The sequence below is a fragment of the Fusarium subglutinans genome, assembly GCF_013396075.1.
Source record: "Fusarium subglutinans strain NRRL 66333 chromosome Unknown NRRL66333_c0000451, whole genome shotgun sequence".
In the NCBI taxonomy this organism is placed as follows: Eukaryota; Fungi; Ascomycota; class Sordariomycetes; order Hypocreales; family Nectriaceae; genus Fusarium; species Fusarium subglutinans.
The window spans coordinates 200-12,371 of record NW_023502514.1 but is presented as its reverse complement, the minus strand read 5'-3'; the positions used below and the strand labels follow the sequence as shown (position 1 = coordinate 12,371).

Here is a 12,172-nt window from a genome sequence, read left to right as displayed (position 1 = left end):
GTTATTAAATAACTTTAAGAAGGATTATATATATAATAAAAAGGTTAAGCTATTAAAGGTTTTATTAATTAAGTTATTTAAGTTAGAAAAGTTAAAGTATTAATACTTTTATTAACGTAAGTTATATTTAGATAACTAGAAGCTTTAAAAGTTAAGAGAATATAAGCTAATTAAGTTTATAAGATTAATATATAATACTTTTTAATATAATGTTCTATATGGGTTACAAATAGAAGGAATCTATTCATTAATCACAATCTTTTGGGGTCGACGGTAAGCCCACTACATGAATCGCTACTAAACTCTATCTCACAATCTGCTCATAGCTTATCCCAACAACAGCGGTACGATCGGCCGTGGTGCTCTTTTAGACTAGTACTACTGGTCCCAAAGCAACAACATCTCCCTCTCCCCATTTCAAAATAACCCCCAAGATATGTGTTACATCCGCGCTATTATCGCCGAAGAGAGCATAATTCCACCAAGGCGACAATCTCTTCATTAACGTCGGATTTACGGTACAGTACAACGCACTCTCCCCCCAAGAACAGGGCATCGTTCCCAACGCCAGCCCGGAGGTCTTTTGGGTCAAAGAGTCGCTCAGATGGCTCTGGGATAGCGGTTTCTCAGCCATTGCCTCGGATGCGGCTGGCTTTGAAAGAGGCCCTGCAACGGGAGCGTATAATCATCCTGACGTGAGTATACATCAATTTACTCTTGCAGCGTTGGTAATGCCAATCGGTAGGATCTTTGACTTGGAGGAGCTGGCAGAAAAATGCAGGAAGAGAAACATTATGTTAAAATAACTTTATTATAACCGATCTTTCGCCACCTTATAACTCAATATTCCCTAACCTTAACCAGCCAGTTTAACCTTTCCTCTAATAATACAGCCACCGTATATGTGTTTTCCTCCAAACCTTTACCAGTCCTTTTAACCTTTCCTCCTAACCATATAGCCGCCGTAGACATATTCTCTTCAAAACCTTTGTCCGTTTGACCTTTCCTCCGCATCCACCCTTCCTCCTTTGAGTCACCGAGTGACTCACATCCACAGCCTCAAAGCTGCAGCCACAGAGCGTAGAGGGTGTTTCTGTCAGCTACAGTGAATGCTGCTGTATTAATGATGAAGTTGTTGATGTAGTTCTGGCGTTTAGCTGCCTGATAGCTATAACCTATGACTATTCTTGTAATAGGAGCCTACATCTTAAGGAGTATTTCTAATATTAAGTTAGAGAGCTATAATAGGTAATTAAAGTAGCCTTTTTATTATTTTATAAATATATTTAAGTTCTCTTTATATATTAAATATAATTATTAAATAGGCTAAAAAGCTTATCTTAAGTAATTATATTAGGTAGCTAGTATACTACCTAAATTAATTTAATAAGAGTATTATTTTAAGTTAATAGAAACTGCTACTAATACTTATAGCACGCGCCTTACATGCAGGAAGAGAAAGCTTTGCAAATTTTCGTTAATAAGTATTTCATTCAAGGTATCCAGCGGAATTGCTAGTCGAGATAATGTAGTGGGAATATTGTAGACCATCTGGTCAATCTATTAAATAAATAGAGCTAAATTATAAGGTCTTTCCAGTTGCTTTCAGGGCTGATGTTCTTGCTCACACTATAGCTAATCTTTAACCAATCAGTTTGAATAAATACCCTATATTGAACTCGGTGATATCTTTTTGTGCGTTTATGAAGATCAGGTCTTGAAATAGTATAAGTCTTCCATTGAATAATGCAAGGCTTACACTGGCTTATGAAAAAGAAACCATTTTATGGAATGGCACATCTGTTAGGTGCCGTCCTCGTATAACAGCCGGACCACTCGGCCCGGGACCTTAGCTAGCCACAATCAATAAACGCACATCCCTCTCAACAAATCCGTGTCTGCCGCGGCACGATATCCGCTTACGCTTGGGGACTTTGGTCGGGACCGGGGAGGGCATTCCGCTAGTTCAGGATCTATTGGAACAGAAATGAGAGGTCGCAAATATCCGGAGCCAACGGACCGGTAGTTCGTAATGCCAGACTTTCGATCAGGCCATAAATTTCAGCCGCAGTGGACCGCTATGATTATGCGCATTCCCTGCAGATACCGCCTGCACCATTTTTGGACGCCGCCCCGAGATAACTAAATTACAGGCCAAGTTGCCCCTGGGAACGGGAAGCGCCCCTGGAAGAACTGGAAAAAACAACAACAGGAGCGCACTGGCCAAAACAGCATCAAAACATAGCCCAATGTTGGCTCTTGATCAATAGGTAAGGTACCTTAGGTACTTTATATACGGCTAGGTATAGTAGCTTGAATTTGAGAGTGCGTAAAAGCCTTCCTGAACTTCTCCATTCCATTCTATTCGCAATTTGTTCCTGCGTCCTAGCTGGCTACCATGGCTTCCAATTCGCGTTCACCACTTCGAAGACTCCCCCTCGAGATTGTAGCAAATATTCTCGGGCATTCAGATTCAATTAAGGAGCTTGGAACATCCATCTTCAGTCATTCCATCTTTTACAATGCATTCAAAGCAAACTCTCGCTCCATCGCCAAGAGCATTATCACTACGCAAATTCCTGAGAAAATAATCCCGTATGCATTGCTGTTACTCGAGTCTGACCATCATGAGCCTGGAGACTTGGTAGCTCTCAGAGGGATGCTCGCACGTTTATGCCCACAGGTCCATGGGACAGATGAAAATGTGGACGATATTACGAGCAGTCACCACGTCTCGGAGACCGCCAGCCGCCCGCTTTCGTTGAGCACACTCTCCATGTCTGACTATGCCTCTTTGAGCAGGAATTATGAGGCTATCCTATTATTACGTCAGATAATGGCTGAAGAGTCTTTACCCATTTTGAGGACTTTTGGGCTCAAAGAAGCGAAGACTCCACTCAGAACTGCCGAAAAATTCCGGCTGGACAGAGCCTTCTACCTTTTCCAGACAATTTGCAATTTGTTTAGTTTCAATGCAAGGCCAGATGATTTGATATTGACTCCTGGGCAGTATTTGGAACTTGTCTCTGGATCTCACGAATACATAGGGATGGTTTTCTACTATTTCTCGCCTTGGGTAAACCACCAGTTACAGAGCGTATATAGCTTTCTCGAAAGACACATCGTCAGCTGTGAGTATACGCAGGGACTCTCCATGGGATCTAACGAAGCTAACCGCACCAACTGAACAGCTTTTCGTTACATTGCTAAGCACGATGTCGCATATGTTGCCTGGACCGATACACATGAAGTTAGTGATCGGGATGATCTCAACATTGATGAATTGGTACGTCAACGCTTTGTGTTTTATTTCACGCTTCATGAGCCGCTAAGCGAAACGCTTTATTTTCATGGTATGCTCATCCTCTAACGTATCTCTGCTCTAGTTCACCCGCGGTCTCTCTTTTCACTTAAAGCTCCACCAGACAAAGACCTTCGAGGCCATATCGCACTTGCTGAAACCGTCCTCCAATCCTGTCACCCGATGGGGTATCTCGGATGTTTTCGACTGTTTGACTGATCCGATGCAGTTCCTTGTGCGGGAACAGGGAATGTGGACCACACAGGTCCAGGATCTCACCGAAGAAGAATTAGGTTTGATACAGCGACCACACGATGGAGAGTTTGATGGTGTGAAGTCGAGCTCATGCCGCAATTGGAAGTGCGCCTTCGAGCGGCACTTAGTCAGCAGCTGTCGACTCGATACAGAGAAGTCCTGGCTTTTGAGGTGCGCATATGTTATGTGGGACTATCCTGATGTTCCTGAAAGCTTTTTGTCTGAAACGTTTCAACTCTTGTTCAACACTTGGATCAATTATCAGGCTTTACCGGGAGATTACCCGGTTAATGTGGAATGGGACCGGAATCCAATTTATCTGTCCTGGCAGCAACGGAGGGGCATCTATGCGCGTGGTGGCGAGGGCTGGTGGCCTGCCACAGGGGTCGATTTCAGCAGAGTCACCGGGCTCACAGAAAAGGATAAGGAAGAGCTGATAATGGAATGGAGGTCACGCGGTTGGGTGGAATCGATTAAGCGTAAACGGAGCGACAGTTCTAGCTCTCGCTCTTCGGTCGAGTCTACGATAACTGTGCGTGAGCGTTACGCTTAATGCCTCTCAAGACATTGATATGTATGTAGTATTAGTTTGCAATAGTTAGTTAGTGAAAGAATGCCAGTTGTAACGACTAGGTTGGGCGGGGTAACATGTTTGAACGTGATGGTACAGAAAGTTGTCTCGGATACCGATTGAAGGCTAACCATGCGTTGGCATCAGCTTGAACACTAGAAGGTTTATTGCTTCGGCACAAGTCACCGAAATGGCAGCAATGTTAAAGATGTAAGTGAAACGCTGTGATTGTAGTTATAAGGGTGTGGGAGCTTAAAAGAGGCTTCACCCCCCAGCGCACGGAGGTAAGTAAGTCAAACACAAGCGTCGATGAGGAAGGTTCTTGATCAAGCCAACGAAAGGCAAATATGTCTAAGGAAAAATGTAATAGTACAAAGTAAGAATTTCAGGAGATCAAATATGAAACAACACAGTACGAGACTACTCAAACCAGCCTGAGACATCCGCCCCACCATCAAAGGACCAGGGCCCCTTAGTTGCCTAGTTCCCCCTACGCCTCTTGGAAGCATTGTTTCTGTCAAAGGCTTTCGGGGGACGTCCGCGTCCTCGCCTAAGCGGTCCAGATCCCTTGTTCGCATTGTCCAACCGGCGCTGATTCATTTGGGAAACCTGCATCATAGTGGGAGGCTCACTTCTGGATACATCACGGCTATCCCAGTCCCCCTTGCGCTTCTTCGCGTTTGTGGTAGGCTTAGTAGCAGGCTGAGTGGCAGTGGTAGCACCGATGTTGGCTGATCCTCGATCGCTCACGAACTGTCTCGGTTCCGGAGCCGAGTCATAAGTATTCAAAAACAATTGCCCAGTTGGCGTGTTTCGGTATGCCCGCAATCTGTCCATGAGGGCCTCGTCGGGTAGCTGAGGCTCCCGAACCATCCTGGCCCATGAGGGGCCAGTCTTTCGCCACGTTTTGCACTCCTCCAACATCCTGACAACTGCAGCGTTCTTGCAATCTTTTGAGGCAGAACGATGGTGTTCGGGACAGTTAACACACTGGTAGTGCGCAGCTTGTACTGTGCATTGGTTTGTATAGTGACTTCCCGCACACTTCCCGCATTGTACTGCAAGTTCGCACTCATTTCTGAGATGCGAAGGCCTGTTGCACCTGGCGCACCAGAGATCGAATGCACGAAGGTCGACAGGCCTGGAATGTGTCAGTTGAAGATAGCCACGAGCTAGGGTAAATACTTACTTAGCGAATAGCGGCGCCCTAGAGCGGCCCAATATCACACCATTGCCCTTGCAGAGCTTTTCTGCATCCTCTCGGGACCCCATGGAAAGTACGAGTGTACTGCATAGTATGAACGCATCGTCAATCTTGACTCCATTCCACGCAGACCAAGTTTCTTTTTCTGATCTAGGATTCTCATTGTGCCGACAGGGATACTTCTCGATCTCGACACAGTACCGCTTCGGGACGATTCTCCAGTCCGGGTCAAGTCCGATGATAGAGCCGAGCCTGCCAGCCTCGAGACGCATCTTATCATCCCAGACCTCGTCGACGCAGGTCAACAACAAGGTCTTGTCTCCAACAGGCCGCAAATCGGTGACCATATTCCAGGGGGACCCTGCATCGCGTAACCTTTTCAAGGCGAGCTCGCATTCCGAATCCTTCTGAAACTCGCTGAAGTTCTCGGTACCCAACTTGACTCTGATCTTCCCCCTGAGGTCCACGATCGTATCCGGCATGCCATGTACGAGGGATTTGAGAATCTCGTGCATCACCGTACCAGTTTGAAGGTTCTGCGTGATGACCATCTCCAAAACACCTCTGAGCAGACCATTGACATTATTGAGAGAAACAGTGAGATTTGCGACGGACTCTTCCAATGATGGGGAGGTTGCAATACCATCAGGGCTGGAGGTATTGACTGGAATGGCTCCAGCAGGAGGGAGATCGACGGGAGGTATAACATCTTCTTGGTCTGTGTTGGGAAGAAGGGTCTCGCCTTCTTCTCGATCTTCGCTATCTTGAGAGGATGCATCATCTTGGAACCCATACGTCGACCCCTGCAAGTCCGGCGGGGATGGAGCGTTGGGACTGTCGACTCTGTCACCCATAGTCTGGGTGGACTCCGGAGACTCTGGCTGTGAATCAGACATTGTGCAGAAGGAGATATTTGCGTAAGATATCAGGTAGTGGAAGAAGAAACTAAACAAATGCTGGAGTTGATAGATGAGTGTAGTATAGATTGCTGATTGATTGTTGGTGGATAATCACAAAACATAAATAGTTAACGACTGCCACCAATTTGAGAAATGAGTTGTAATAGCAGCAAAGAAGTCGCCCAGTGCAGCCATTCAACAACATCATCATCATTGTTTTGTCAACAACTTCATCTCTCTATTCAAGTCGCTAAGGTAACCGGACGGTTCATTGTTACGCATCGCTTGCGAACCGAAGAGTCTCAAAATGGACATTTGCCGCGGCAAGATATTAGAGGCTGTGTTCTAGAGTTCAGGCCGGAAGACAATGCGACCATAACGATAGCCATCATAAGAGCCGAGACCGTGCACGGAGCGTAAAAAGAAAAACTTCGGCCTAAATCCTACAAGGTTTTCTGGATTCTGTTGAGCGCGTCCAGATTACGCGTCGTTTAGGGAGCTGCCGCTAGAAAATGTCAGACAATAGTGGGCTTGCAGGGTTTGAGCGTTGAACAAAAGAACTTGTAACCTGACTAGCAGTCAATGGCTTATCACAATATTGTTCTGCTGTCTAGAATCTCGGCTCCAAAAAGATTAATTGCACCAACAGTTGAGGGTCCTCAGCCTTTGGCTGTAGCAATTGGTCAGTCATTATGGTATAATGTCTAAGTTGTTAGCTAGATGTGTTATTTACAGTTGAGGCTCGTGGCTGAGAGCTTAAACCAGCAGACAGAACTTAGTTGAGGGTCCATTGAGCAAAAAGCAAAACCTTCTCGTATTCGACCATATACTAACTGGTCACACTCGGGAAATCACCTAGGTCGGTTCAACTAGCCTCGGGAATCCCCACTACTCCGGGGTCTTACAGTAACACTTGAGCCTTGTCCTTGAGCAGCTGAAACTGGACCCGGCCAGCTACAGATAGAGTGCCGCCCGCCGGCTGTTAGTGGCCGATGGCGCACTTAGCGCGATTCGTACTTTTCCCGGCATCAAATCATACCGTGTCTCAATGATATTGGCAATAGCGCGGCGGCCGATGCCTACGTGGTAATTTGCAAGCATGGCAACATGAACCAATAACCGGAGGGATTGTTGTTCAGAATCCCTGAGTGAGCAAAGGCCGCCTCCGGTGAGGCTTGAGACATTTGACCAGCAGCAATGCAACCATTTGTAAAGACTCTAGACTCCAGGCTGCAGACTGCATAGTTCGGATATTAGGCAAGGAACAGTCAATAGCGCATTCATGATGGGCTGATTAACCTTGACACCAAGCGGTTGCTGGAGTGAATGCCATGTTTGCACGGGTTGTAAATAACAACAACCTTTTAATGAGATTCTGTTGATTAACTGTCTTTTACATCCTGCCCAAGACTGTCCAGATTTATGCATACAACGTCTGGAGCACTATCATTATGACTACACCGACTTCCATCTCCCTTTTCCAGATGGAACAACTAAACCATCGCTTCATGCATTTTGTTATACAATCTTCTGCTGGGCATTATGACAACTACCGTCCCGTTGGAGAGGCCACTCTCAAAAGGCCAAAAAAAGCGACTCAAGTCGCAGCGACGAAAGGAAAGACTGACTCGTCTGATCGACAGCCCCTCAGATCTCAGCGTCGTCCAAATCAACGTCAAGGAGGCGGGAGAAAGAGTCCAGTCTCTCAAAAATTGGATTCACAATTGCGAGCACAGGGCTGACATCATCTGTCTTCAAGATATCCCAGCCAACATCAGAGCCACCCAGTTTCCTGATCACATTCTTGCGTTTGGTCCTAATAACCCTGAACTTCTCCCTCCAAAGGACGAGGAACAAGCGAGGACCAAGAAAAGAAAGTTGATCCACATCACTAGCCAGTATCTTGAAAAGGAGAAGTTACACGCGGTTGCTTACCTGATACACAAGTCCATCCCAATTGCAGATTGGGATGTCGAGTTCCATGACGATGTGAATATTGGTTTGGCCGCCACACTGCTATTGCGGATCAGTGATGATCAAACCATTGCGATCCACAATGTCTACAATCAGCGGAAGCTGGTCAAGATCCCCGATCTCCTCCAGAGGGTCACTGCAACTGGTCAAGACTTTCTTGTGGGCGATTTCAATCTTCACCATCCGTCATGGTGTGGCAAAGAAGTAATCACGATCGAGCCCGAAGCCATCCAGCTTGCCGACGGCCTTAAAGAGGCCGGCATGAGCCTCTTGACTACCCGTGGTCTTCCCACTTACGCCCGAGGAAGTTTCAAGACTGGCAAGTACACCAGTACAATTGACCTTACCTACGCCAGCTTGTCTCTTCTCCCGTTTGTTCGCGAATGGCAGTCGCCACACGTACCAGGCTTCGGTTCTGACCACCGTGTCATTATGACAACATTCAACCTCGAGGTCAACCGAGTTCCCAGTACCTACTACATGTGGAAGCGCGCGAACCCCGACAAGTTTCGTGCGTGTGTTGGCGAGTCACTGAAACCCATTGGGTTTCCGGCGCTTACAAGCACCGCCATGATCGACAACTACGCCCGTAAGGTCGTCCGGGCATTCGGTCCAGCCATTGAGACGCTAGTACCTCTAGCCTCGCCGCCAGGGTCGAAGCGTCCCAAGTCCAGGCCAAACCTTGTCACTCAGCGAGCCCAGAATCTTGTGAGACTGGCCGAGGAGAGAGAACACAACTCTGGCGTTACCTCAGCGAGTCAGCAGCATTACAAGGTGAAACGCTTTGCGCAAAATGTCATTCGCAAAGAGCGCTCGGCCTCGTTTCACCGCATGCTCGCTCGCGACATTGCGAAACGCAGAAGACTCTACTTTTGGGCCAGGAGGGGCGCTAGCTGGAACAAGAAGGCCCTCATGCCCATCCGGCAGCTCACAGCCGACAAGGTTACTCACCGTACACCTGATGGCATGGCTCGCTGCTTCCGGCAGGCCATGTGGCCAGATGGGACTAGTGACGAACAGCAGGTCCCTCCCAACCGGCCACCCGACGACTCTGAGAGGGTTCCGTTAGCTGTTTCCCACGACTTGGAAAAGTCCGAGGTCAAGAGTCTGATCGCTGGCGCGCCTAGTGGGAAGGCAGCAGGGCCAGACCTGCTAGCCTATGAGGGCATGAAGATGGCCCAAGAGGAGCTTTTGCCCTACCTTCACCACCTTTTTGCAGCCTGTCTCAAGCTCGGTCATCATCCCGCTGCCTTCAAGCAGGCTTGCACAGTCATGCTGCGAAAGGCGGGCAAGGATGACTACGAGCAGCCCAAGAGCTGGCGACCGGTCGCCCTGCTTCCTTGTATGGGAAAGCTGCTCGAGAAGATCTTCACTTATCGACTCAAACAGCTTGCTGTCCAGCACAACCTCCTCCCCGACGTTCAGTTTGGCACTCCCGGCAAGTGCACCACCAAGGCACTCCAGTATCTGCTCAACAGCGTCTACCATGCCTGGACCGGCAAGTTTCGGCGACTGGCTACTCTCATGGGACTTGACATCACGGGCGCGTACGATAGAGTCGAGCGGAGCAAGCTCATGAAGATTCTTCAGGACGCTGGCCTACCCGAATGGATGCTCAGCTTCATCTGGTCTTTTCTTACTGATCGCAGCACCGACATGAGGATCCCGGGCTTCACCTCATCCAGCTTCTGGGTCAACATGGGGATTCCTCAGGGCAGCCCTTTGTCTCCTATACTCTTCCTTTTCTTCTCCATGCCCATCGTTGGTGCCGCCTCCGAATACACAAACTCCAGGGTAAAGATCTATCCCTTTGCCTACGTCGACGATACCTACCTACTTGCCGTGTCCAACGACTACGGCGACAACTGTAAGGCGCTCAAGGAATGCCACGACAGGATCATGGAATGGGCGGACTCCGTCGGCGTTTCTTTCTCGCCTCACAAATACCACGTCATGCACTTCTCTCTACCTCACGCCTCAGCTGAGACCTCGAAGGTCATGCCGAAAATCCCTGGACTCGAGGGCAAGGAGCCCGAGACCTCTATGAGAATTCTGGGCGTTGAGGTTGACTTCAAGCTCAATTGGCAAAGGCACGTTCAAGAGGTAAGATTTACACATTTCAGGCTCTTTCTGTTACATACTAACTCGTCCTCACAGCTAACTGCCAAGGCCAACACCAAGATGAACAACATCGCACGAATCTGCAATACCACTGCAGGCCCTGACATGATATCCTTGAGGCAGCTCTACATCACCACCGTTCGACCGATTCTATCACACGGCTGCGGCGCTTGGTTCATATACGGGGATAAGGACACCGTCACGTACCAGATACCGAAAAAAGTCTTACAGTCTCTGGTCAGCATTCAGAACCAATGCCTGAGGATAGTCACCGGGGCATTGGATCGTACTACCGGGCGAGCGGTCGACAAGGAGGTATATGTTGAAGACATCCTTGTCTATCTGGAAAGGGTTGCGACCTTGCAGAGGGCACGCGCTCTAGACACTCCAGACCACGAAAGGCTTCGCAGAATCCGACGGCAGGGCAGGACGCCAGCTCAATTCGAACTTCATCCGTACCATGCGCTGGACTACCCAGCAAGATCCCTTTTAGAGAGAGCTAACGAGTCGTGTAGGGACAGGAAAGCTAGCAACATGTCACTTAATGTTGTGAGGAAGGCAATGACGAAGATTGCCAAGCAGGACGCGGAAGATCTGTCGCAAAGGATGTGGAGCCGACACCTTGAAGATTCCCATCGTGAAGATTTCGATGAGGAGTCTCCGCGATTTCGCAGCGCAGCCCTGCTGGACAAGGCTGGATGGGGACCTCACAACCTCAAGCGCTACTGCGGCCTATCTCGAGCACAAAGCACTATGCTGATACAGTGCCGAACCGGTTTCATCGCCTTGAAGCCTTTCTTGTGCAGAATTAAAGTAAGCCAACCCGACCAGACTCTCCCCAACACTGCTAACCATGCTTCAGGCCTCCGACACGGCGCTTTGCGATTGCGGAGCAGACCGCCAGACCGTCTTCCACATGTTCATCCAGTGCAAGATGCTAGCGACGGCCCGAGTAGACCTCTACACTGCACTCGGCCACAGAGACTTCTACAGGATGCTGTCCGAGAAGCCTGAGATCGCTGCCGACTGGGCGATGACGTATTTCGGCATCCCCCAGTTCGAGTACCCCAGTCTCGACTCCCGATTCAATTCGGTTGAGTCATCTGCCTCTGCCTCCCGGCCACTCAACGTACTTGATGAACTCAAGGCGTGGCTTTACGGGGGAGCGACATGACATGATTTTACGTGTCCCAAGTGTTCATTATCTGTGTTTTTCCTCAACCTGTGTTCTGTAAGTCATCTACCAGCCATTGCATGTCCCTCTCTATCGTACCCATGCTGACGGACTCTACCTAGTCATACTGCGTTGCCTTGGGGCCTGATCCAATCTATTACTAACCCACACAGCCAGCTTCGGTCCGCTAAGTAAGCCATTCCTCGGTTGAGTCCTTTGGTGTTTTGTGTACCAACTAACATTCCCTCGCCAGCATTTACAGTTTTTCCCCTAACGCCAAAAGTGAGTCACCCGTCGTCATTGATCCATCGCACCTTGACTAACAACTTCTCGTCGCAGCCTTCATTTCCCAATTTGCCTTTTTCCCCCTCTTTTCCCCCTCACTTCCCCTCCTTCACGCCGCGATTGCCCTCGATTCCCGCGATACAAGTAGGTGTCCACCTGTCCTCGTCGCGTCTTCAATTCATTGCTGACGACCCGCAGCATTTACACCGTCAATTCGACCACTGCGACCGCGCATTTCAACTCCATGAACCACGCCCAGTATACACCGTAAGTTTGTCGGGGTGGACGATCAGCAGACTCTCGCTAACAGCTACTACTCCATTGCCGCCGCCCGATGCGATTCGGGTCACGAAGACCTGTTGCTCTGTCGATAGGTCTTGACCCTGTT

At 48.7% G+C, this 12,172-nt stretch overlaps 3 protein-coding genes across 3 annotated transcripts; 2 read left to right on the top strand and 1 right to left on the bottom strand.

Moving 5' to 3' along the window:
• Positions 1–2,398: 2,398 nt before the first annotated feature.
• FSUBG_13983 (zinc finger domain protein) lies at positions 2,399–4,109 on the top strand (the record flags this gene model as incomplete). The annotated part of the gene is made up of 3 exons (XM_036678931.1): positions 2,399–3,131; positions 3,192–3,286; positions 3,387–4,109. 3 exons carry the CDS (start codon positions 2,399–2,401, stop codon positions 4,107–4,109), a joined length of 1,551 nt encoding a protein of 516 aa, XP_036530556.1.
• Positions 4,110–4,607: 498 nt separating this feature from the next.
• On the bottom strand, positions 4,608–6,227 carry FSUBG_13982 (uncharacterized protein; the record flags this gene model as incomplete). The annotated part of the gene is made up of 2 exons (XM_036678930.1): positions 4,608–5,268; positions 5,317–6,227. 2 exons carry the CDS (start codon positions 6,225–6,227, stop codon positions 4,608–4,610), a joined length of 1,572 nt encoding a protein of 523 aa, XP_036530555.1.
• Positions 6,228–7,772: 1,545 nt separating this feature from the next.
• On the top strand, positions 7,773–11,499 carry FSUBG_13981 (uncharacterized protein; the record flags this gene model as incomplete). Its single annotated transcript, XM_036678929.1, has 3 exons — positions 7,773–10,307; positions 10,362–11,138; positions 11,188–11,499. The coding sequence occupies 3 exons, from the start codon at positions 7,773–7,775 to the stop codon at positions 11,497–11,499; spliced, it is 3,624 nt and encodes a 1,207-aa protein (XP_036530554.1).
• Between the last annotated feature and the right edge of the window lie 673 nt (positions 11,500–12,172).